This window comes from Tamandua tetradactyla, chromosome 6 (assembly GCF_023851605.1).
Source record: "Tamandua tetradactyla isolate mTamTet1 chromosome 6, mTamTet1.pri, whole genome shotgun sequence".
Taxonomy (NCBI): domain Eukaryota; kingdom Metazoa; phylum Chordata; class Mammalia; order Pilosa; family Myrmecophagidae; genus Tamandua; species Tamandua tetradactyla.
Genome location: NC_135332.1, coordinates 90,393,899 through 90,420,945, shown reverse-complemented (window position 1 = coordinate 90,420,945; position 27,047 = coordinate 90,393,899). Strand labels below are relative to the sequence as shown.

The 27,047-nt window shown below is 36.4% G+C and overlaps 1 protein-coding gene across 3 annotated transcripts in view; it reads left to right on the top strand.

Moving 5' to 3' along the window:
* The window catches only part of PRKDC (protein kinase, DNA-activated, catalytic subunit), a 282,120-nt gene that overhangs the window by 180,759 nt on the left and 74,314 nt on the right, over window positions 1–27,047 (top strand). For all 3 annotated transcript variants that reach the window (XM_077166734.1, XM_077166733.1, XM_077166735.1), the window contains 10 exons: window positions 3,183–3,307; window positions 3,389–3,538; window positions 4,723–4,896; window positions 5,541–5,639; window positions 6,672–6,879; window positions 7,507–7,696; window positions 8,674–8,889; window positions 15,135–15,247; window positions 19,359–19,490; window positions 24,862–25,041. In XM_077166734.1, the coding sequence (XP_077022849.1) occupies window positions 3,183–3,307; window positions 3,389–3,538; window positions 4,723–4,896; window positions 5,541–5,639; window positions 6,672–6,879; window positions 7,507–7,696; window positions 8,674–8,889; window positions 15,135–15,247; window positions 19,359–19,490; window positions 24,862–25,041 (1,587 nt within the window). The remainder of the gene's footprint in view (window positions 1–3,182; window positions 3,308–3,388; window positions 3,539–4,722; window positions 4,897–5,540; window positions 5,640–6,671; window positions 6,880–7,506; window positions 7,697–8,673; window positions 8,890–15,134; window positions 15,248–19,358; window positions 19,491–24,861; window positions 25,042–27,047) is intronic.

The window sequence follows — 27,047 nt, the reverse complement described above, 5'->3', positions numbered from 1 at the left end:
TCTGTTTTTTTATATTAGTAGCCATTCTACTGTGTGTGATGGTATCTCATTGAAGTTTTGACTTGTGTTTTCCTAATGCCTATGATGGTGATCATTTTTTCGTGTGTTTTTTGCCATTTGTATATCTTCTTTGGGGAAATGTCTATTTGAGTCTTTTGCCTATTTTTAAATTGAGTTGCTTATCTTTTTATTGTTGAGTTGTAGGATTTCTTTAAATATTCTGAATGTCAAACCCTTATTAGGTATGTGGTTTCCAAATATTTTATCCTATTTTGTAGATTGTTGTTTTACTTTCATGATAAAGTCCTTTGATGTACAAAAGTTTTTTTTAATTTTGAGGAAGTCCCATTTGTCCATTCTTTCTTTTGTTTGTGCTTTGGGAGTAAAGGTATATGATTTTAACTTTTTTTTAATTGTGAAATATAACATATATACAAAAAAACAATAAATTTCCAAGTACATTTTAACAAGTAGTTATAGCACAGATTTTTAAATTTAGTATGGGTTACAGTTCCACGATTTTTCGTTGTTCTTTTTTTTTTTCCCTAACTGCTCCATGACGCTGGAGACTGACAGAAATATAAATATGATTATTTGGCAGTCATACTCATTTGTTAAATCCTATCTTTTCTGTTATACTCCTCTTTCTCTTTAAATAACATTTATACAAAAAAGCAATAAATTTCATAGTACACCTAGAAATCGGACAGGACTTTTAAAGATTGGTAACTTACCTTTCCTTAGAAGGTCTGGAAAGAATATTCAATTAACTTTCTTTCACCTAACTGATCTCAGTCTCAGGATTTCATTTTTGGAGAAAATTATCCTGGTAGGTGTATGCAATGGTTAGAGATGCTATCCTAATAAAATCTCTGCTTCCAATTCTTTGGCCAGTATATGGAAATTAGGTATTCTAGCTTAAGTGAAAACAGTATAGCAGAATGAGGCTTACTAAACTGTGCTGTGTTCCACTCCTTGTTGATAGAATGAAGGTGCTTCATGTTTAGGAGCCTCCAAAGCCAGCATCTCTCGTTGTGATAAGAAGTGCGTGTCAGAATCATCAGGGACCTCTCGGAGGCTCAGCCTGCCACCTGTGACACAGTTGATCTCTCCTTGCTATTTCCTTTGCCTCTTGATTTTGAGAATATTGTCTTGGCTTTCTTCTTACTTCATTTATATTTTTTTCTCACTGGTCTTTACTACTTTTTCCCCCCGGCCATTTCCATGGCTCCAGTTATGGTCCTCTTCTTTTCAGTTTCCCATGCTGATCGCATCTGCCCTCAGAGCTTTAAAACTACCTACACATTAATGACCCCAAATTCATTTGTATCTCCAGTGCTGTTGCTCTTCTGAAAGAAGAGCTCTAGGGCAGATAGGACAGATGTAGGTGCCTTAAGTGGGCCTGGGTGGGCACCCATCGTACACCCATTCCAATATTGAGCTCCTGTCCATTTTACCAGTTATGGATTTGTTTGAATTTTAAATTAAATTAACCTTAAAGAAACAGACCCCCCTGGGAAACTGATACTACATTTATTATTTATTTTAGGGGACTACCAGCTAATTTTTTTTAAACAAGCAAAATTTTAAAAACAAATTCTATAATAACTTTGCAACAACATGATTTAATATCCCTAAATATTAGGTTTAATTTCTACAAAGAAAGTTATAACAGATCCCTAGATTTCATCTCTCACAACTTAAATTTCAACTTAATAGGAATGTTAAGCACTATTATTACATAATATTTTTCTGAATATATTGGTATAAATTTGCATGTAGAAATTTGGAAAATAAACTAAAATATAAAAAGTAAGAAATACTCATATTCTCACCACTTAGATTGATTTTGCCAACTGGGAGGTTTAATGTTACTCATCTGTTAGTAGGTGTGTACACACGTATTTTGTTTAATTCACATTGTTAAGTTCATGATTTATACATTTCTTTTTACTTTACTATATTGTGACCATTTCATTGTATCATCACATTAAATACTTTCAATAAAAAAACTTACATATTATGAATCAGTACTATAGTATTTAATTATAGTATTCTGCATGGAGTTGAGGCAATGCTGTGGCTTAGTGTTAAACTGTTCTCAGATAACGTTCTCCCCGTAAGTACACACCGAAAAACTATGTTTCATATTAGTGCCTTTTAAAGGAAAGATTGCTTACGACCTTTTTATGTTCTTTGAGAGGAAAAGAGGAACAGTTAATGAAGGTGAACCTTTCCTTTTTTTCATTCTATTAATATCTGCTGAGGATATACATGTTTGAGTATTCACCACTGAGGACTAACTAGTCTGTTCTGAGTACTTCCATGGATGAGTATTCACTGTGGAGGACTCACCTGTCTGTTCTGAGTGTTTCTCTGTATAAGTATTCACTGTGGAGGACTCACCTGTCTGTTCTGAGTGTTTCTCTGTATAAGTATTCACTGTGGAGGACTCACTAGCCTATTCTGAGTGTTTCTCTGTATGAGTATTCACTGTGGAGGACTCACTAGCCTATTCTGAGTGTTTCTCTGTATGAGTATTCACTGTGGAGGACTCACCTGTCTGTTCTGGGTCTGATGATGCAGCAGGGAACAAGACTGACGAAGACCCTGCCCTTGGGGAGGCGGCCCAATATACAGACAATATACAGATGAATGTATAATGTTTGGTAGTGGTAGTGATGATTAGAATACAACAGGATACAGGGTGACACGGTTTTAGGTGCTACAGCTTAGATACAGTTGCTTGGAAATTCTGCTCTGTATGGATATTTGACCAGAGAACTCAACTCTGGCATCATAAAAGGATTCTTCTTAAACTGTATTTCATCACTGATTTAAGTTTGGCTTCTTAAATGATCTATTGGATATGTCTCGGTGTCAGAAGAAGCACTAGTGTTTTCCATCACTTAAACACCTGAGGTGCAAACTCTGCTGGTGCTCTTGCCCACAGTGCAGGAGGAGACTGGGCCTTGCTCTCAAGATGCCCAGGGGGCCCTGGCGGTGTTCCTGTGGGTGATGCAAGCAGTGGGCCTTCCCATACAGCTGATCTGATCATTTACCTTGTAAAGATCTTGCAGGTGCAGTGACATTTGCCTTAGGTTCACTTAGGTAAACCTTATTTTCAGTACTTAGCATAAATCCCTATCTATGTGTGTTTGAAAAGAAACTTATATTTTCAGATAATGGAGGAGTCCCTTTGTGAGCTGATTGTAAAACAACTGAAGCAACATCAGAATACCATGGAGGACAAATTCATTGTGTGCTTAAACAAAGTTGTGCAGAGCTTCCCTCCTCTCGCTGACAGGTATAATGTTATTCATGGTGCATGTTCTGTGACTGAAGAGCCTCTGTCACTTTCCTGTTCACTGGTCATATCTGTCTGTAGGTTTATGAATGCCGTGTTCTTTCTGCTGCCAAAATTTCACGGTGTGATGAAGACTCTTTGTCTGGAGGTGGTGCTTTATCGTGCAGAAGAAATAACAGACATCTACTTAAAGTTAAAGAGCAAAGACTTTATTCAAGTCATGAAACACAGGTGAGTGAAAGACTGGCTACTGCATTCTTTGATTCACATTAATCAAGTTCACATATCTCCTTGCTTATAAAGAACTTGTAGATTTTCATAAAATTCATATTTGGTAAGTTTGAATTGAGAAGAAAAGGTGAAGAAAACATGAAGAACGAAATGTGCTGTAAGAATAAAAGGTGGGATCTGGTTCCTAGTTCCCGCATTCTGGGCTGCAGGTATTTCACCTATAAATACAGGCGTTAATCTAAGTTCCAGGATCTTTTCAGATTTAGAATGCATGATTTTGAGTTCTGTACCTATTTTGCCAGGTAAGAGCTTTCATTATTTGATTTAAATTGTTGATGTGTTTTAAAAATTGCAGTTCTGCATTGAAGTACATTTTTAAAGAAAAAGCTGCTAACACTAAATGTTGTTTTTATTTCTCTGTATTCTTTTCTAGCCTTGATTTATATACAAACTTTTTTCATAGCAATAAATTATTAATAAATTTCTCATGTGCTGACAACAAAGAATGCATGTGATTGTGTTTTAATATCCTTCATTAATTATTCACTGAGTTTCTACCATGTGTAAGCTGGTTGCTTTAAAGAATGAAAGATGTACAATCAAGGAAGTAGATTTGTGCTTCATGTAGGATCCAGACTGACTTAACTCCACTATATCAAATATCAGGTGGCCTGACTAACATTTGAAATCACTTTTTTAAAACACAAAATCCTTTATATTTAGCTTATTTTGTTTGACATTATCAGGGTTTCTTATTTTATAAAAAATTTAGATATGCAAAAGTGTTGAAAGATGATTCAAAGAATTCCCACATACCCTTCACCCAGTTTCTTCAGCTCACATCGTCGGGATACATTTGTCAAAACTAAGAAATTAACATTAGTACATTACTATTAATTAATCTACAGTCTTTATTTGGATTTTACCACTAACGTCTTCTTCGTATTCCAGAATCTAATCCAAGATACTACATTGAATTAAGTTGTTTATTTTTAATAATCTATCCTGCGATAATTATTTTTAAGAATGACACTGTGATTTTTAACTATTTAAGTGTAATGTTACCTATTATAACCAAATTTAAAACTATAGAGCAACATGAAGGAAAAGTTACCTATTGTACTTTGAAAGTTACAATAATAAGAAGTGTTATGTTTGTGTGTTTTTAAAAACCTTTCTTATAGAGATGATGAGAGACAAAAAGTGTGTTTAAACATAATTTATAAAATTATGGCAAAATTGAAGCCAGTAGAACTCCGGGAACTTCTGACTCCTATTGTGGAATTTATTTCTCATCCTTCTCCAACATGTAGGGAACAAATGTATAATATTCTTATGTGGATCCATGACAATTACAGGTAAGCTGTACACTGAAATTTATATTACTTCTTTCTTAGGGATCATTTAGCTGCCTTTAGCATTTTATCACATAATAACAAGAATGAAGATATAAAATATATTTTACCATATGTTTATACATTAAAGCAAGTTTATTTAGTATATTGAAATGTACCCTTATTTTACCTCATTTTTGCATAAGTGGAAGGGAATATTCAAACGTGAAATAATTGGATGAGTTAAGTAAGTGTCCTGCTTATAAAATTTGCTTTCATAGTTACCCTTAAGAGCTGACCAGATTAAAGAAATGAGCTCTGCTGAAATGATTTTCATCCTTCAGGAATATGGCCTCACGACTTCCCCTGGGATTTTTACCTTTTCTGGAATCTCTTAGCGCACTTCCAGAGAGCCACTCATTCATCTGTTTGTTGCATCCCTGCCCTTACCAGCTGTCACCTACTCCTCCCTTTTGACATGAGCCACTCTTTGCTGGTAGGGATGACAATAGCTGCAATGGGTTACAGAGACCACGAGAGGGATTCAGACCTGGGCTCAAAGGGAGAATTTTCTGCTATAATTTTGGAAGTTACAGTCCCATGGGGTTGAGCAGAAGAAATAAAAGTGGTTATTAATATTTTATCATTTTGTTACTTTTCTTAAACAGAGATCCAGAAAGTCAAACAGATGATGATTCCCAGGAAATATTTAAGTTGGCAAAAGATGTGCTGATTCAAGGACTGATTGACGAGAACCTTGGACTTCAGTATGTGCTCCTTCTGAAATATTTGAACTAGGACAGTTAAAATTTTAGGGATGTTTCTTTCTAGACTATCAGTAATTTTTAATAGTTTTAGAAATTTACTGGGAGTATTCATATTTTCTCTGCCTCTGCTTTTAAAATCTTTAGTAAAAATGTATTTTAAACCACATTATGAAGAATAAGACTTAAAAATCTTGATAAGGCAATATGAAACTCTTGACAAATTGACATGGATAAAGTACTCTCTGCTAATGCAGTGAGTTACAACATTTCAAAATGCAAAGAAACATTTTAATGATAATTACGTCTCTCCTTTCAGCTCAATAGTTGAGATCACCCTAGTCACATTAATATGGAATGAGATGTTTGAAACCTTAGAAATAGGAGGAAACCATCCTATTAATTATATATGAAAGTATGAATGATTGTTATCCTCTAAAATACCTGCCCTAACTCCGTTATGTGGTTGGGTGGTGAAGTACTAATTACATAAAAAGCTGCATAAACTTTTTATATAATTGCATATATCACTTGATTTTTCAGTTCTACAATTTTAAATCCATTGTGCTTTTAAAAATTAAATATTTGGATTTTATAAGCACCCATAAATTTTAAAGCCTAATTATGATTTTTAACTAATTTAGATTTTGAATATTTTATGACAGTAGTTTTTTAAATGAATTGTTTTAGCAAGGCACTGAAGGTTTATATGTAATTTCTTAAAATATCTTCTCAGTTTTAAAATAAACAATGAAAAACATTCTCATATTGAAAATGTCCTAATAGAGATAAGGATAGAATCACCCATTTTTCTTGTTAAATGTGCTAATTTTTTTTTCATTGTTCCCTCCTTCAATGCATATTATTTTGCATAATTCAGATTGCAATCTTTATACAGTTTTAAATCTGGCTTCCCTTTACATTAAGCTTTCTATAGATGAAAACTGGGCCTTCTTTCACACTGTACCAAGTGCAATGACTCTTTCTACGTTGCCGAAAACTAAGCAATATGCTCTTTTCCTCTTTGCTTTACAGATTAATTATTCGAAATTTCTGGAGTCATGAAACTAGGTTACCTTCAAATACCTTGGACCGATTGTTGGCACTAAATTCTTTATATTCTCCTAAGACAGAAATGCACTTTTTAAGTTTAGCAACAGATTTTCTACTTGAGATGACAAGCATGAGCCCAGATTATCCAAACCCTATGTTTGAGCATCCTTTGTCAGAATGCACATTTCAGGTGAAGTACTTGTCTCTGTAATAAAAACAAATATTATAAGCTTTCCCTGTTTGTTAGTTGATGAACATTTTCTAATAGGGTTAAAACTGATTTTCTCATTCTTGGAATGTTCCCAAATTCCTTCCAGGAGCATTTACATTGGCTTGCCCTCACCCTCCACTGCTCCCATTTGCTGGTTTAGATGCCAGTCTGCACCTTCTGCCAGCCTTAAGAAACTGGTTTACATATTAACAAGGCCTGTTCCCCTCCCCCATGTGCTTTCCTAGTACCTATAATAATGCCTAGCACATGGCGAGTATTTAGAAAATATTTGAATCATTTAACTTGTCACTTTTGGGGTTGTCATGTTATTGAGTATTCATAAACTGTTTTAATGCAGAATACTATGAAATGGAAAAATTGATGATATAGTTGGGTTTTTTCCCCCAAAGTAGTTAGTTCCTCTAATTGACAGATAATTTAGTTGAAACTTTTAAATTTGAAAAAGTTTTTATCTAGCTACTTCCCACAGAAAAATATGGAATGATGGTACATATTTGCTGATAATACTGTTGGGTTTTAAGTAAAAATATTTCAGTGTTGCTAAAAGGAGGAACATTATTTCATTTGAAGCTTTCTCCCATGTAGGAATACACTATTGATTCTGACTGGCGTTTCCGGAGTACTGTTCTCACACCAATGTTTATTGAGACTCAGGCCTCCCAAAATACTCTCCAGGCCCGGAACCAAGAAGGGTCCCTTTCAGCTCGAGGACTAATGACTGGACAAATAAGGGCTACCCAGGCACAATACGATTTCACACCTACACAGAATGCAGGTAACTACTACCCTGAACATACTTGCTGCTCACAAGGCACTTGGGGACACAGTCCCTGCTTGCAAGAAAACTAACTTTCTGTAAGTAAAGTAAGATGATGACAGCAAAAAGTGATAAGAACCATAAGAAAGATATGTCAGTCAAAGGGAGAAAATGATTGCTTCTCATGGAGAAACCAGGAAAAGTTTTAGTACATGTGTGTTTTGGGTTTTTTTGGTCCAGAAAAATTTCCTCAGTGCTCAAATTTTAAAACTTTCTGTCTCAAAAACAAAGCATTACTAAACCAAATTCATTTGCTACATTTACAGTATATTCAACTGTTCTTTCTCAAATGCTTTAAATAGTCTTTTTTAATCAGCAAAGTAAAGTTGTAGAGTAAAATATCTTGATTGTTTTGTGAAAGGATGTCAAAATTTTTAATTTATATAATTTTTCCTCAATTCTATTGGTTCTGGAAGTAAGACTAATTTGAATACTTAAAATGGGAATTTTATGACACTAATATTGGGAACCACAGGATTTTAATACCAGAAAGATCAATCCTACCATATAATAGATACAGAGTATCACTGCTGTAAGGATCACAGCCACCTTGCAAGGCTGACGAGTGTCCTCTCACTTTACAAATGAGGACCATGAGGCTCAGATGCCCCCCTGCCTCAGACCACACAGCAAGCCACCTGACAAAGCCTTCCCCCCATGTCTTCTGCCAGAATGGCACTGTCTTCTGGAGGTGGTTCACTCCAGTCACTCTTATTGGTGAGCATTTGGAGGCTGAGAGGAGCTGTGATTCTCATCCAAGACTGCTACCAGTTGGACAGGGCTCGAGTTGCCTTCATCACAGCTCATATATTTTCTCTCCCCTAGGTCATGCTCTGGTAGCTCTGCACACCCGTGCATAGTGGTTATATAGTGTGGTCTTGACAACTGTGAGTGATAAGACATGTTGTGATGTGCTCTGTTATACATTTTTGCAGATGGAAGAAGCTCATTTAACTGGTTAACTGGAAGCAGTGTTGATCCATTGGCAGATTATACGGTCTCATCGTTATCTGAATCCTTGTCTTCCTCCTTGCTGTTTGCCCACAAAAAGAGGGAAAAACCACCAAGAACATCCTTGAAGGCAGTGGGACCTAATTTTGGGGAAAAAAGGCTGGGCCTTCCAGGGGATGAGGTGGATAACAATGCTAAAGGTAAAGTAAGGTTGCTGAAACTTGTTTAAAATACCCTACCCTCGAAATTAATGCAGAGGCTTAGATAAAGGAAAGGCATTTCTGACTATCCACATTTCCTTGTAACCTTTAGTTAATCCCATTAAAGTTCAATTCAGGAAATATTGGCTGTGTGCTTATCATGTTGAAAGAATAATTTAGGTGCCCTGGAAAAATGATCAAATAAATTGGACTTAGTCCACTCATTTAGTGACTTTACAGGACATTAGGAGTAGATAAGGCAATAAATTGGTGATTGTATTACGAAGCAGAATTGGTAAACTAAGGCTCAAAAGAGAGAGAGAGAGTTTAAATCCAGCTAGAGAAAGAACAAGGAAGGAGGTGGCCTTTGAGATGAACCTGAGGAGAATCTGACAGTGGAAAAGAAAGAGGGTGAAAAGGACAAAGATTGAGAATTACAGAATGTGTTTGGGGAGGTAGGAAGGATTCTGGTCAATTGTACTAAGATTTAATAAGAGTTAACTCCATCCATGCCCAGGCAGTACGGATCCTTTAGTAGGACAATTAAACATGGCATCGAAGACATGTAAGGAGTAAAGCAGTGTAGATAATGGTGAAACCACAGGTTTGAGGGTTGTAGTATGAGGGTTTGAATTCCAGCTTTAGGCATTCCCACATAATGAACTGAGCAGAGGCAAACACTGGAAGACTTTGAATGACCTCCACTTAGGAGAGCAGCATGTAGAGTACAGTGAAGACAATAGGAGGGTCATGGCCATAAAACCTGGAGGGGCTGTGGCGGTAGGGTGGGCGGGTGAAGAGTGAGCCATGTTGGTAACGAAGGGCCTGGATGCAGAAAGAGCAGAGTATAAAGTGCTGGCAGAGTGCTCAGTCCAGGACAGCCATTGGAACCTGTGAGACAGGCGTAAGAGTTAACCTGGAAGTTGCTTTTTCAGAAGAATTGCAGCTTTAGGGGTGAATGAAAGTCCAGAGGAAGAGAATATGGAGAAAAGGTTTCAAGACAGAACTTTGGGGAAATGCCTACGTATAAAATTAGGTATAAAGAAGTATAATCAGGAGCAAGTATGAATTGTTCTTTATTTAATCATAGAAACTAAAATACACACAATAATCCTCTTCCTCCCCAATTACTCTTCGCTCTTTAGTTGCCAATAGACAATTCTCTGTATTTATTAGAGAGAAAAGGGTAAATGTAAACCTTTTAACCTCTCAGTTTGAAGGAGTACTAGCAAACACACTCCTATACCAGATCTTCATTCCTCCATGGCAGAGCTATGAAGAAGTTTGAAACCTGGTACCTCCCAAGAGTGCACAGCTGTTGTCCTTCCCATAAACTCTGATTAGCCCTAAACTTACAAAAAGGTCCTAAAGTGAATATCACCGTCCCATTCTCACCCGTCACACGTGAGCAATCTCAAAACAACATGTGCACACAGTTTTCCTTAAAAGCCTTGCTTAAGGAAATGTGGCATTTGGGGCAATCTGTAATCCAGGTAACTTGCCAGTGGTTGTGGTGGCTGCTCTGGGTGGGTCAGGTCCTTATTAAGTAGGGATGTGACTTAGCAATAAATGGATATTGCTGAGGTTGGCAGCAGTTATTGTCCATAATTCAAATTGTTGCACAGTTCTTCCCTGTCTGCAATTTTTAGAGTAAGAAAATATCATGGATAACGTAGGTAGAATTGGGGGACTATGTATAGAAATGAAGGAAGGTAAGAGATAAAACCTAACTTTTTAAGCCATTTTTATACGTGGGTTTCAGTAAACTTAGCCATAGACTTAAGTAAAGTGCCAAATAACTATTCATTGAATTTGATGAATATACTTGAACCTCCCTATGTAACTTTAGATTTAAAATATTTCAAATACTGTCTTCTTAGGGTTATGGGTATTTTCTTGCTTAAATAAGAACATTTGAAGGTTCATAAAATATGGTGAATTAATGCTTACAATGATACCATGTATTGTTGAAAGAAAGTACAATTAAAAATTTTAACTTGTCAGTTAAATTTTCTTTAGTTACTTGTATCAGGGTTGTACATGTAGTTTAAAGACTCACATACCCAAAATTTGTTACAAAAACACAGCAACGCTTCATACTCATTTCCCAAATTCCAGAGGCAACCACTCACAATTCTTTAGGCTGAATTTCTGGTATTTACTTCCATACTTTCCGTATCTCCATTTTATTTTCCTTTTAGTATTCACTGTCATCTTTTGGCTTTGCATTATAAACATTGAGAATCTCTCTCCCTTGTGTCTCTTAGTCCCTTTACATGTACACATGGCACTACACATGGGTTTTATTTCTCCTATGTCTTCATCCTCCTAATGTATGATCTAATTATGTCATCTTCATTTCATCAGTATGCAGTGTGGTCTTATTTTGACTATCTAAATGTTTTTCATGATTGAGCCATAAGTAATACTATTATTTTTCCTTTCTAAGACAATGTTTTTTTCTGGAGAGTAATAATTATTTTGGTTTATATGGTCAGATTTCTACCTCTTTATCAACAAATTTCTCCTGTGTATAATATTAAACCCTCTTTTACTGTGTCCCAATATTAAACCCTCTGTTTCATCTTCTTAAAGAAATCCTTCCTGGAACCTCTGACCTCTGTACAGGGCTGGTTCTCCTGGGTACTCAGTCAGCTCGACACCCTGAGGGTCTGATCACTTCTTTCTAGTGTTTGGTCCCTGCCTCCTGGGGTCTAATTCTTATTTCTTAGTTTATTATTTCTTTTTGGTGGCGCAATTCCTCAGGTAGCTTCCCCAGAAAAATGGTCATATGCAGGAAGCTTTCTTGGGAACTTTATTTAGTTGTATAATTCTTCATGTGAAATCAGAGTTCCCTACATTAGCGTTGCACTTGTGAGACCTGATATTGTTCTAATTGTTGATCTTTTATAAGAACCTGACCTGGATCTTTTGTCTTTGGAAACTCTTAGGATCTTCACTTTTAAACCACTGTTCAGTTTTTTGGTACAAATCTATTTTAATTCATTTTTCTGGGCCCAGTATAAGACCTTTCCGATTGCTGGCCCATATTTACCAGCTCTGGAATGTTTTCTTAAGTGATTTTCTTGATTTCCTCACCCAATTTTCTCTCTGTGTTGGTTATTTTGGTTTCTGTCTTTCCTGTTAAAAGCTTCCCTCAAAATGTCTGGGGAGTTTTGGCTTTCTACATATGTTCTCAGGTGAGACACTAAAAGAGCAGTTAGAGTAGTTACAGATTGGGAGCCCGTGTTGGCTGTGGGCCATGGAGGAGATCTTAACTGGCCATTAAGTTGAAAATCCTACTTTGTCAACATCAAAATCTGTTCTTTTGTGCTGGTCAGTTACTCAGATGCAGACTTTCCAATCTTGCCTAAAGGCTGAGTTCCCGAGTGCCATTATTCTGGGTACCAGGTGGGAGAAGGCAACTAATGGGTTCCATTGTCCTCATTGTCATTGTAGTTGCCTGCTTCCATTTGGGCTGATCTCTTCCACTGTAGGGGTGGTGCCTTGACCCCTGAGCTCCTGCCTTATGTCTTAGTGGGAGGTGCATGGTTACCCTCAGCATGGGTACTGCCTTTTAGAAGCGCTGTCAAACCTCACTGTCTTCCCCACTTCTAGTGGTGCCTGGTCCTACTGGTTCCTGAGCCTTTTGAATTTTCACTGTAATTGCTTGGTCCCTTGCTTCCCCCCTTGCTGAATTAGAATTTGGTTAAGTAACAATGCATTCTGGCTTCCCAAATTGGTTAGCTGTCTCCTCTTCTGTTCTCTGTTCTTCATAGTCTAATGTCTTAAAAAAAAAAAAAAAAGGAAACTAAATAAAAGTTAAAAATGAATATAGGCATAACTCAGAGATATTGGGCTTCAGTTCTAGGATACTGCAATATAGTGAATATTGCAATAAAATGAATCACATTAATTTTCTAGGTTTTTCGGTGCATTTAAAATTTAGGTTACACTATGCTGCAGTCTATTAAGTGTAAAGTACTATTATGTCCAATAAAACAATTTACAGACATTAATTTAAAAATACTTTATTGCTAAAAAATGCTAACCATCATCTGAGCCTTCAGCAAGTGGTAATCTTTTTGCTGGTGGAGGGTCTTGCCATGACATTGTTGGCTGCTGACTGATGAGGTTGGTGGTTGCTGAAGGTTGGGGTGGCTCTGGCAATTTCCTAAAATGATCAACAGTGAGGTTTGGCATATCACTTGGCTTTTCCTTTCATGAAAGATTTCTCTATAGCATGTGATGCTGTTGAATAGAACTTGTTTCAAAATTGAAGTCAGTCTTCTGAAGCCCTGCCACTACTTTATCAACTGTGTATATGTAATATCTTAAATTCTTTGCAGCATCTTCAGCAGGATTAGATGCCTTCTCAAGAAATAATTTTCTTTACTCATTCATAAGAAGCAACTACTTATCCCTTCATGGTTTTTCATGAGATTGCAGCAATTCAATCACATCTTTAGGCTCCACTTCTGATTCTAGTTCTCTTGTTATTTCCATCACATCTGCAGTTACTTCCTCCTCTAATATCTTGAGTCCCTCAGAGTCATCCAGGAGGGCTGGAATCAATTTCTTCCAAATTCTTATTACTGTTGATATTTTTACTCTCTCCCATGAGTCACAGATATTCATAATGGCATCTAGAATGGTGAATACTTTCCAAAAGGTTTTCAGTTGACTTTGCATAGATCCATCAGAGGAATCCCTATCCATGTCAGCTATAGCCTTATGAAATGTATTTTTTAATAAGATTTGAAAGTCGAAATGATTCCTTGATCCATGGGCCACAAATAGATGTTGAATTAGCAGGCATGAAAACATATTCACCTCATTGTACATCTCCATCAAAACCCTTGGGTGATCAGGTACATTGCCAGTGAGCAGTAATACTTTGAAAGGAATCTTGTTTTTTGAGCAATAGGTCTGAACAGTGGGCTAAAAATATTCAGTTAACCATATTCTAAACAGATATACTGTTATCCAAGCTTTGTTGTCCCATTTGTAGAACACAGAGTAGATTTCATAAGGGCCCTTGAATATTTGGAGTGGTAATTGAGCATTGGTTTCAACTTTAAGTCACCACCTACATTAACCCCTAACAAGAGAGTCAGCTTGTCCTTAGACACTTTGAAGACAGGAATTGACCTTTCTAGCTGTAAAAGTCCCAGATGGCACCTTCTTCCAATAGAAGGCTGTTTCGTCTACATTGAAAATCTGTTGTTTAGTGTAGCTACCCTCCATCAACTTGCTGCAGCTTTTATATTGGCACTTGTTGCTTCACCTTGTACTTTTATGTCATGAACATGGCTTCTTCCCTTAAACTTTATGAACCAACTTCTCTTAGCTTCAAACTTATCTGTCTGGCTTCCATACCTCTCCCAGCCTTCATAGAACCGAAGCAAGTTAGAACCTTGCTCTGGATTAGGCTTTGGCATACGGAAAATTGTGACTGATTTGGTTTTACATTCAGACCATATCATCAATAAGGCTGTTTTATTTCTAATCATTCATGTGTACCTTGGAGTAGCACTTTTAATTTCCATCAGAAACTTTGCCTTTGCCTTCACATCTTGGATATCCATTTGGCTCAAGAGGCTTTGCTTTCAGTCCTGTCTTGGCATTTAACATACCTTCCTCACTAAGCTTAATCATTTCTAGTTTTTGATTTAGAGTATGAGACTTGTAACTCATCCTTTTACTTGAGCACTTACAGGCCATTATAGGGTTATTACCTGGCCTAATTTCAATATTCTTGTGTCTCAGAGAATAGGGAGGCACAAAAAGGGGAGAGAGACTGGGGAAATGGCCAGTTGGTAGAACAATCAGAACACACACATTTACCAGTTAAGTTTACTGTCTTACATGAGTGTGGTTCATGGTGTTCGAAAACATTTACAATAGTAACATCAAAGATCACTGATCTTGGATCATCATAACAGATACACTCAAATGAAAAAGTTTGAAATATTGCAAGAATTACCAAAATGAGACACAAAGTGAGCATATGCTGTTGGAAAGATGGTACCAGTAGACTTACTCAACACAGGCTTGCCACAGACCTTTAACTTGTAAAAAGCACAGTATCTGAGAAGTGCGATAAAGCAAAGCACAGTAAAACAAGGTATGCCTGAAAAAGCAAACAATCTCACTCTTACTTTACATGATTCTGGGAAGGAAGCAAGGTTAACTGCATGTGCTGAATCAGCCATCTTTAACGGAACCTATCTTATATTCTTTAGATACAGCTGATCGTGCAGAGATACTCAGATTACGCAGACGATTTTTAAAGGACCAAGAAAAACTCAGTTTGATTTATGCCAGAAAAGGTGTTGTTGAACAAAAGCGTGAAAAGGTTTGTATCTTTTTCAAGAACTTAATTGGGGTGAAGAATTATTTTTGTATATCACAGGGTATATACTATTTAGAAAATTGGTTCCAAAAGAAGGTCTGTAAACCACAATTAAAGAAACAGCACTGTATTAAGGTTATTCGTGAACAGAAATCTCTAACTGGTCTAAATGTAAAGGGTGTTCATTGCTCATTGATATAATCTGGGGACATCTTGGAATGAGGCAAATGTGAGACATCCACCTGAATCTGGTGTGCCTGGCTTACAAGCACTACCAAGACTACTTCTCTGTCCCTTATCTCTTCTTCTCACTGCAACTTATCTTCATTCTTCTCTGTGTAGTACAGATTGGCTTTCCCTTGTGGGAGGAGATAGGCCTAACAACAATTCCTGAATTTTACGTCTTACAACTTTAGCCACTAGAAAGGGATTGGCCCAACTTTCTTTCTCAAGTCCAGAGCTTTGAGGAGGGATTCACTGACTACCTTGGATCAAGGGCCACTGCTGCACCAGTAAACTGTGGAGAGAGGGGTGAGGCCATGTCATAACCAGTTGCTCTCCTGGAGGAACCTGGTGGGTAGCGAAGGATGATGGGTCCCAGGTAAGGGGCGAAAGTGCTAGGCAGACAATGCAGAGCTGTGTGCTGAGAACAATGCTCCAGGGGATGGTGGCCTTGTACAAGTGTGGCATAATTAATAATTAAGCATTTCTCAAAATGTGGAAATGACGAAGGAATTTATTTAGCTATAACTCTGCTTTTGCTTATGTTAATAAATAAATGACTTTCAAGAAAGGTGGAATAAATTGTGAATAAACAACACTATCATTGTTCTAGTTCAGTTTAAATCCTGAGCCAATTAATTAACTTCACATCTTAGTATGAAATTAGTTGGAATGGTTCCACTGTATCTTCTGTGGGGAAAAATGTACTATTCATCTTCGTCTTGTCTTTGAAAACACCACCATTCTCTTGAGGGCTAGGGTCCACAATCATAGAGTATGAAAATAGTCTTACTCTCTGTTTCATCAGTTATATATACCACAGCTGGAGGCATTCGGCTCTGTCCACTCAGAACTAGTTTGGGGCTCCTGATTAAACTTGAAACTTAATGAGGTATGCTTGAGGCTAGTTACAACATCTACTCAGCAAAAGGAAGAGGTAAGGTCAGGATTATTGGGTAGAAATTGCAGGAAGACATTTTGACATGGTATGGAGGACTTTTTCTTTATTTTAATGCAATTTTATTGAACTGTATTCACGTACCATGTAATAACCCAAAGTGTATAATCAGTAGTTCATAGTATCATATAGCTGTGCGCTTACATCACAATTGAGTTTTTTCTTTTTTGTGAAAAATGACATATATAAAAAAAGCAATAAATTTCCGTACACATCAACAATTAGTTGTAGAACAGATTTCAGAGTTTGATATGGGTTATCGTTCCACAATTTTAGGTTTTTACTACTAGCTACTCCAAGATACTGGAGGCTGAGAGAAATATCAATGTAATGATTCAGCACTCATACTCTTTTGTTAAACCCTCCCTTCTCTGTATAACTCCACCATCTCCTTTCATCTTTCTCCCAGTCTTTAGGGGTATTTAGACTTTGCCCAGTCTAACTTTTTCATGTTGAAAGGGGCTGTCAGTAATATGGGATAGGGGGGTGGAAGTAGTTGATGTTCTGGAGGAGCTGGCCCCTCTGCATTTTAGGATCGTCCAAGAAGCCATCTGGAGATTGTAGGTTTCTGGAAAATAATCTTAGTGTATAGAACCTTTGTAGAAACTCATATAACACCCTCAGTGTTCTTTAGGGTTGGCAAAGAGTGGTTTTGGTTGGGGTTTGGCAAACTAATCGGTAGCAATGTCTAACTGAAGCTTGAAGTAAATGTAGCATCCAGAGTGGCTTCTTGACTCTATTTGAACTCTCTCAGCCACTAAATCTTATTTGTTACACTTCTTTTCCCCCTTTTGGTCAGGATGACATTGTTGATCCCACAGTTCCAGGGCCAGGCTCATCCTGGGAATCATTGCCACATTGCCACGGAAACTTTCACCCCTGTACGCCATATCCCACTTAGAGGAGGGCAATGATTTCACGTGCAGAGTTGGGCTTAGAGAGAGAGAGTACACATCAGAGCAACAAAAGAGGTCCTCTGGAAGTAACTCTTAGGCATGCCTATACGTAAGCTAAGCTTCTCTGCTACATAAATAAGCTTTACAAGAGCAAGCCTCAAGCTCAAAGTTTTGGCCTATTGATTTGGGTGTCCCTAATCTTTGACACAGTAGTCAGGGGGTTCCCAGGTGGTAAAGTTTAATAGTTCCATATTTTTTCTCCCATCCCTCATAGGACTTTCTCAGTTCTTTTTAATTATCTGATCAGTGCACTCTGGAATGTATCCACACATTACATTAAGCTATATAGGATTACAGGCCCTCATTCTTATTCTGGGCTCCTTTGTGTTTGTGTTGTTTAAATGATCTGTTCAGACAGATTGAGCTAGAATATGTGCTACAGAAAATTCAGATTCTGGACAAAATAAATTTTTCTTCCTTTGCTCTCATAGAGTAGGTGAAATTCTAAAATATAGGTAATATGAGAAGGATTTTTTCCCCTATTATTTATTTTTATTCTATATGTTCTACTTGTCTGTTGACAAGGTAGATAAAAGGAGCATCAAACACAAGGTTTTCACAATCACACAGTCACGTTGTGACAACTATATCATTATTCAATCATCCTCAAGAAACATGGCTACTGGAACATAGCTCTACATTTTCAGAAAGTTCCCTCCATCCTCTCCATTACATCTTGAATAACAAGGTGATATCTACTTAATGTGTAAGAATAACCTCCAGGATAACCTCTTGACTCTGTTTGGAATCTCTCAGCCATTGACACTTTTTCTCATTTCACTCTTCCCCCTTTTGACCGAGAAGGTTTTCTCAATCCCTTGATGCTGAGTCTCAGTTCATTCCCGGGTTTTTCTCAATCCCTTGATGCTGAGTCTAAGCTCATTCTAGGATTTCTGTCCCATGTTGCCAGGAAGGTCCACACCCCTGGGAGTCATGTCCCACATTGACAGGGGGAGGGTGGTGAGTTTGCTTGTTGTGTTGGCTGGAGAGAGGGGCCACATCTGAGCAACAAAAGAGGCTCTCTTGGAAGTGACTCTTAGGCTGAGAAGGACTTTTTAGTACTTAAAACTATTTAAATAGAGTGGCCCTGTGTGTGAGGTACTGTAATCCCTCTGACAGGAGTTGTGCAAATTTAAAGTATCTGACCACTAATCACGAATGGCATAGAGGTGATCAGGCATGGAAAGGGCATGTATTTGTGCTCATTTGTTCATTGAACAAATCTTTCTGGAGCTTGTGCTTCCTGGCCAGGAACTATGCTAAGCGTCAGTGGTATACTGGTTAAGACCGACAAACCACGAAGTATCTCAGCTTATAGCGTGTGCAATGTCAGAAATAAACTGAATGATGACTGTGGTGGGGAAAACCTATGTGAAAAGAGTGATGAGGGAAAGTCTCTCTGAAGAAATCATTTGAAATAGAAACTGAGTGATAAGTAAAAGGCAGGAGGATGACATTCATGCATAGAGGTGAGCAGATGCTCGCAGCCCTGAATGAGAAGTGGGATACTGTGAGGATCCGGCAGAGGCCAGCCCTACTGGAGCAGGGAAAGCAGAGCAGGAGGGTCTTGGTACAGTTGGGGATGGGTGGGTAGGATGCCGCTCTCTGTGTCTTGAAGGCATAGTCTACGCCAAGAGTAAAGGGAAACTGTTAGCAGAGAGTGATAGCCCTCTAATTTATGTTTTAAAGAAATATCTAAATCAAATTCTCTGATATAGGAATCTTAAAATTACTTTAAAATATATATTAAAATAAATTTTTCACTGTTCATCTTCCATAGTAATTTTTATTTTGGATTTATCTTCTGCCATAGACTGATAAAGCACAAAACCATTTTGCATAAAAATTATCTTCATTTCACAGTTGTAATTTCTCTTTTCCAATAATCCTTTATAAGATGAACCCTGATGTCGTATTTCATGTACTGATTTTCTTAAATAAAAACTCTACCTTTCCTTTTGTGTTCTGATTATTATAGGAGATGAAAAGTGAGTTAAAAATAAAGCACGATGCCCAGGTCATTTTGTACAGAAGCTACCGTCACGGAGACCTTCCCGACATTCAGATTAAATACAGCAGCTTGATTGCCCCCTTGCAAGCCGTGGCCCAGGTTTGTCCTTGAACTATTGCGTTTTCTATTAACAGATAAATAGTCAGTTCTAGGGGTTCATTAAGTTTATGAAAATCATAAATGAGGTGATTTATTTATAAACATAGTTATGAGATCTGGTTCCAAATCCTAGCTCTATTATTTACTAGTTCTATGACTTCTTTTCATCTGGGAAGACTGAAGTAGAGTTATCTAGATTATAACCCTGAAACTGTGTCCCTGTGAAGTTACTTAATGAGCTAAAGGAAAACACAGAAAAAGTAGTTAGGAAATCAGGAAAATGGTAGATGAACACAAAGTGAATATTATTAATAGAGAGATGGAAATTATTAAAAGGAGCCAAAAAGAGATAAAGACCATAAAAATAGAAATTAGAAATTCCCTAGAGGGGTTCAACAGCTGATTGGAACTGGCAGAGCAATCAGTGAACTTGAAGGTAAGACGATCGAATCCGGTCTAAGACACAAAAAGTAGGAAGAATGAAGAAAAGGAAACAGCCTGAGGAACCTGTGGGACACAATCTGGCATACCAATATATGCCTTGCAGAAGTCCCAGGAGGAGAAGAAAGAAGGGCAGAGGGAATATGTAAAGAAAGAATAGAAAAACTTTCCAAACTTAATGAAAGACCCAAATGTACACATTGAAGATGCTTGGTCAGCTCCAAACAGTATCAACCCAAATAGACCCGTGCAGTTAATAAAACTGTCAAGTGCCAAAATAGAGAATTTTCAAAGCTGAGAAAGACGCAATGTGTCACATACAGGGGAGCCTCAATAAGATTAAGTGCCAATTCTCACTGGAAATCTTAGAGGCAAAGAGGCAGTGGGAATATGTATTTAAAGTGTTGAAAGCAAAAATTCCCAAGTAAGAATTCTATATCTGACAAAACTATCTTTCAAAAATATGACACTCCCAGGCTAATAAACCTTCCTTCCCCCACTTAAAAAAAAATAAGAATAATAATAAGACATTCCCACATAAAATAAAGCACAAGGAGTTTGCACCACTAGATCAGCCTTATATGAAGTGTTAAAGAGAGTTCTTCAGGTCAAAAGGAAAGCATAATAGAAAACAGATCAAAGACATGAAAAAAATAAAAATATTCAGTGAGGTTAGCAACAAGAGGTAAATATAAATGCCAGTACTGTTGTGTTTTGTTTTGTAATTCCACTTTTTACTTCCTGTAGGATCTGAAAGACAAATGCATAAAATATAATGATAAATCAGAGGTTTTGGACTCATAATATATAAACATGTAATTTATGTGAAGAACTACATAAAGATGGAGAAATGGGGAGGTATAGAAACATAATTTGTATATACTGTTGAGGTTAAGTTGGTATCAAAGCAGAAAAGATTGTTATAGATTTTGGATATTAGATTTAAGTCCATGGTAACTATATAGAAAATGTTGGAAAATACGCAAGCTCATAGAGACAGAAATTAGAGTACAAGTTGCCAAGGTGAGGCTGGGGAGAATGGGGAGTTAATACGTAATGAGTATAGGGTTTCTGAGATGAGAAAGTCTTCGTAATAGAAGGTGGTAACAGTACACAATATTTTGAATGCTGTTAACCCCATTGAAAGGTATGCTTGGGTGTGGCTGAGATGGGGAAGATTATTTATTTATTTATTTATTTATTTCTAACAAGTTAGACAAAGAAGAAAGGGTAACCGAAGAGACAGTGACAATTAAATGTAATACATAATCCTCTATGGGATCTGACAAGGGAGGAGAAAAAGCTCAAAGGGTCATTATGGGGACCTATAAAAAAATTGGAGTATAGACTCTAAGCTTCATGTTAATGTTAAATTTCTTAAATTTGAATACTGCATTTAAGGTGATTATGTAAGTGAATATCCTTGTTTTTTTATAGGAAATGTTCATGGCAGTATTAAGTGTTCAGGGAGCTTGATGTAACCAAACTACACTTAAACATTCAGAAGATTGATTGGTAAACAGATGCATGGATGGATGGATGGATGGGTGAATGGATAGATGGATGGATGGATGGACAGATGGATGGATATATTGATACAGCAGATGTGGCACTATGTTAAAATTGGTGGATCTGTGTATCTGGGGGTAGGTAGGTGTATGTTGGAGTTCTCTGTGTGGAGTTTGTATTATTTCTGTAACTCCTGTAAATTTGAAACTATTTAAAAAGAACTTTTTTAAATCAGTGTAAATACAAAAAAAAAGTCAATTGTGATGATGAATGCACAGCTATATGATGATACTGTGAACCATTGGTTGTATACTTTGGATAATTACATAGTATGTGAATAATATATATCAGTAAAATTGCATTAAAATAAAAAAATTGTAATGTTAAAGTAAAAACAGTGTAAATGATAAGTGCTAAGCCCCTTAGATCACTGCTTATATAGAATGCTTTTGGGTGGGAGGATCAGCGGAGTATCATCAGCTTAGCAGTGGGATCAATTTCTTTCCTTTTCTTGTGATTCTTTTAATAATAGAGGACTGAAAATATTTTTGTAAGTCATTGTTTGTTAGGATAGTTTCAAAAGTAGACGAATCTTTTTTTTTTTTTTTGCATGGGCAGGCATCGGGAATCAAACCTGGGTCTCGGGCATGGCAGGCAAGAACTCTGCCTGCTGAGCCACTGTGACCTGATCTGAACAGATTTTTTAGTTGAGTTTTCTTTGACAAAAACAGGATATTCATTCCCAGAAGAACTTCCAAACATTCCTTTGATTTTTACTGAAATCTGAAAGAAAAAATTATTTATTTAGCATTGTGCTATGTACTGAAATATAATGCCTTATATTTTATTGTACATAATTTTCACTACTAATATTATAATAGATTACATCTGTATAACCTTTTAATATTTTTTAAACTTTTAATTTTGAACCTATTGTAGAGTCATAGGAAGCTACAAAAGTGGTAGGATACAGAGTCACTTGAGCCTTTTACCTTGTTTCCCCCAGTGATGACATTTTATATAGCTGTAGTATAATATTCAGACCTAGAAATTGATATTGGTGCAATACAGTTGACCAGACTACAGATTATGTTGAGTTTCCTTGTGTTTTCATGCATTTATTTGCATGTTCTGTACAGTTTTGTCCCATAGATAGGTTCCTGCAACCACGGCTACAATAGGTTATGAAGTACTTTCACATTCTCTCCCAGTAATCTTGTGAAGTAAAGATAGCTATTAGGTGAAGAATTTAAGATTAGCAAAGATTAGCTAAAATCATGGTATCATTAGGTAGTGAAGCAGGAACCAAATCTTCAGCCCTTTAATTCCTAGTCCTGTGCCCTTTCCTTCCTCTCATTACTTTTCTGATCTCCCTAATTCCTTGCACACAGGTACTAAACCAGTACATCTTTTAACAGTGCCATTGCCATGCTCCTAGAATGCTCTGTGCCTGTATGCAATGATGAAAGTAGTTCAGGAAGCTTGAAATTGGACACACACCATCGTGTCCTTGGCTCAAGCCAGTTCATCGGATTTGTGCTTAGAAGTATGATATACAGTTTTCTGTTCTGTAAAGAAGAATTTGTTGACTGATACTTTTCAAATTCCAATGCTTATGTATTAAACGTAAATCCTATATACCAAGGACTCTTCTGTGCTCTGCAAAGCAGCAGTTGATAAAACAGAGAAAGCCTCTGTGTTCATGAAGCTGCCATTCTCTATCAGGATGCCTCACATCTAAAAAGAAATGAAGAGTGAAATATAAACTACCATCATAGGATGTTTCCAGCAGCAGTAGCCTGTTGCTTTGAAGACTTTTATCTTAATTAGCCCTATAGTTATCTTAACAAAGTGAGCCTATGGAACCTCGAAAATAAAGGAATTTGTACATGGGACTCAAGAATCTGTGGGTTAAAGATATGGAAACCTGTCCACCATATATTTATAAGAGCAGGTTACCAAACAATATATAGCCTATAAAAAAGTGCATTTGCCAATAGAAGACCAAAATGTTAGCAGTGATTATCTCTGTATAGTCTAATTATGGGTGATATTTATTTTCTTCTTTTTTCCCTAATCCATGTTTTCTGAATTTTGCATAGTAACCATTATAACTTTTTATAAGATAATAAATTACTTAAATTAGTGAGGTGGTAGTAGCACTTTACCATGTGTGTAAATAATAGTGCTGAGCTGTATGTCTTATTATGGTAGAAAGGGGAAGTTTAGGGTCGTGTCTGTCGCTAGAAGGAAAGCTAGAGGATGGAACATGGGATTGTATCACACAGTGAACCCTGTTGTGGATGACAAAGATGATGATTAGTACAAATGTAAGAATGGTCTTCTGTGAACTAGAACAAATGTACATCACTTTTACAAGGGGTTAACAATAGGGCAATATATGGGAAAAGATACACTCAATGCAAACTATGGACTGTAGTTAGTAGCAATATCTTAATATTCTTTCATCAGTTGTAACAAAGCTACCACACCAATGCCAAGTGTCAGTTATAGGGGGGTGTAAGAGGTATGGAGTTTTTCTTTTGGAGCAATGGAAAAGTTCTAAAAATGATTTTGATAATGCATGCACAACTCTGATTCTTCTGAGAGCCATTGATTGTACACTTTGGATGGATTGTATGGTATGTGAATAAAACTGCTTTTAGAAAAAAATAAATTAGTGAACAACAAAGGACAAATCAAATGTGAGGGTTTTTTTTTTCCAGATATAACTTTCATAGAACAAAGTAAGTTTTATTTATTCATGCATTCATTCCTTCACTTAACAAATATAGATACTGTCTGCCAGGAACTGTTCTTGGTGCTGGAGTTATAGACATGAGTAACGAATTTCCTGTGGCCATTGTGTGTAAGGGCTAAAGTCAGACACCGGGCAGCAATTGATGATAGCTTAGTTGTGGGCCACTGATGTTTTAACAGGGCAAACAGTGATTGCCTGCATTTAATGGTGGGACTTTGACAACTGAACCTGGCATTTTATTTAAACTCAACAATTAGTTATTTTAAGCATTACCATGATGTGAGGATAAACCTAAAAATCTAATTAAATTTTTCTCTGAGACCTTACCAAGTACTGTGTTAAATACCTGACATGCATTATCTTAGCTAGTCTTCACCCTATGAGGTACATTCTGATATGTTTTAAAGATGAGAAATTGAGGTGCAGACTCAATTCATGGGTGATTAATCCAGCTTTAAATTCAAATATCTGGGCTCAAAGTCCACAACTTTTATAAGGTGCACATCAAACAGATCTATTTGCTTAACGTCAAGGTAGGCCCCTTATTGATGCCTGTAGTGCCTATTTTGCAACAGTTTATATTTTCAAAAAGGGTGATTTAATGAATTATAATGTTCTTACTTCAGATCCTAATTTGTCTTTGTTTTGACTATTTTACAGAGAGACCCAATAATTGCAAAGCAGCTCTTTGGCAGCTTGTTTTCTGGCATTCTAAGAGAGATGGATAAATTTAAGACCATGAGTGAAAAAAAAAGCATTACTCAAAAGTTGCTCCAAGACTTCAATCATTTTCTTAATGCCACTTTCTCTTACTTTCCACCATTTATCTCTTGTATCCAGGTAAAAGTCTGCACTCACTTTTCATAAAATATACATTGTTTGCTTTCGCTTTACATGATGACATTATAATAACTGTATTTCTTTCACAAATTCAAATTCTTGGTAATAACAAGACCTATAACAGAGTGGGTATGTTCTGCTTGGACTCTTCCCAAATGGGTAGATGTAATTTGTTTGTGTTTATTTAATAATAAAAAAAGACTTTCTCATGACAGAATAATCAGAAGTCAAATTTAGTATAGAAGTGGTTTATTTTGTAATGAGCTAATCCCTTCAGTGTTTCGATTAAGCCCCACATTTGTCTAGTTGTTTTTTCTTGGGTAGTCTATTTCACTAAATTCTTTCCTACCTCCTGGCTGCCTTCAAGATCTGTTGATTGACCACATGGCTAACTTTGTGCCACATGGCAGGGACAAAAAATCCCTGCTTCATACAGTTCACATTCTAGAGGGGGACTGGCAATAAACAGATAAATCAATACAGAATATGACATTAGGTATTAGTGTTATAGAACCTGAGTAATACACAAGTACTAAAGTAATGTAGGATAATAGCAAGACAGATTAGTAGATAGGTTGTGATCAAAACAGCATGTGTATGCCACTGTTAATACTTAGAGTGAGTAAAGAAGTCCTTTCTGAGGCATGATATTTTGAACAGAGAACTTAGTGAAGGCCTGCTTTCAATTATTACTTAAACATACTTATTGGAGTATTATTTTTTTCATATAAGAATGTTTTCTTTGCCATTCAAAATATGGGTCATTCCAAATTCCTTAATAGAAACAATTTTAATTCATTTTGTTACCTTTATACCTAGTAATCTCCCTAAAGTAATCATAAAATTATATGTTTAAATTTTATTAATCTACTGATTTATACTACACTGGTTTACAAAACATTTGGGTACTAATTTCCTGAGATAAAGCATTATTTTCCTGTTTTGTCTTGATGTAGCATGAAACTGTAAGTATAGTTTTCTTTTTATATTTTAACTTTTTTTGTTTATAATTTTTAATTGGCATTCTTTCATTGATTTTCTCATGTCCACACTAAAGGTAAAAGAAGGTTTGAAGAATTAAGTGTTGAGTCAGCCAGTATGTCAAAATGTTTCTCTTTAAGTTGTATTCAGGAGTAGTTTTTGAAATTTTAATTCCTAATTTTGTCCCTATAGTTATTTAAAAACTAGTATTTTCCCTTGTTTGGGAGAACCATTAACCATCATTAAATAAATAAGTACCTTCTACCACGTACATTAGAGTTTGCTGTTCAGCAATGGCTGTGAAAAAAGCAGCATGAATCTACTGCCTGCCATTTACAACATTTGTTCTTAGAGCTTTCTATTTGGGGCTCATATCAGAAAATGCTGTTTGTTTTCTTTCCGTAGCACCATGCTGTGCTTGGTTTAGCATTCTCATAAGGTTCTTAGTCTACTAGGACCGACTGACTCTCTTTGAGATTCCCCTGCCACACCAGGACTTCCCAAAATGAGTTTCTTGTATGTGACATATCCTGTATCATCTGTAAGACTATCTTAACCATGTCCTTTAAATTGGGAAAAAATTTTTTCAGCCATTTTTCCTTTGATGTGGTGTCTGCCAAAAAGGCAATAATTTGGTGACCTACATTTATACTATCCGGTATTTGTTTCACCATTGTATAAAACATTTTCTTTACAGAAACACTTGTCAAGGGTCTACCTTATGCCTCATAAGAACTGTGGGATATTTGAAATGAGGACATGGCCCCTGCCTTTAAGGAGCTTAAGATAGATGAAAGTTCAGACAAAGAATATCATTATGAATTCCAATAAATATTCAACATTTTGAAAATAGGCTACATTACTTTGGAATTTGTTATAAGTGAAATTGCTTGGCTAAAAGTTCATCATTTATTCAGCAAATCACTCATTATAAGTAAAATGATACTGTAAACAAGATTATATAGAACAGTCAATCTTCTTGAAAGTAGACTTAGAGAACTCATTTAAATTATTTGTACCCATTT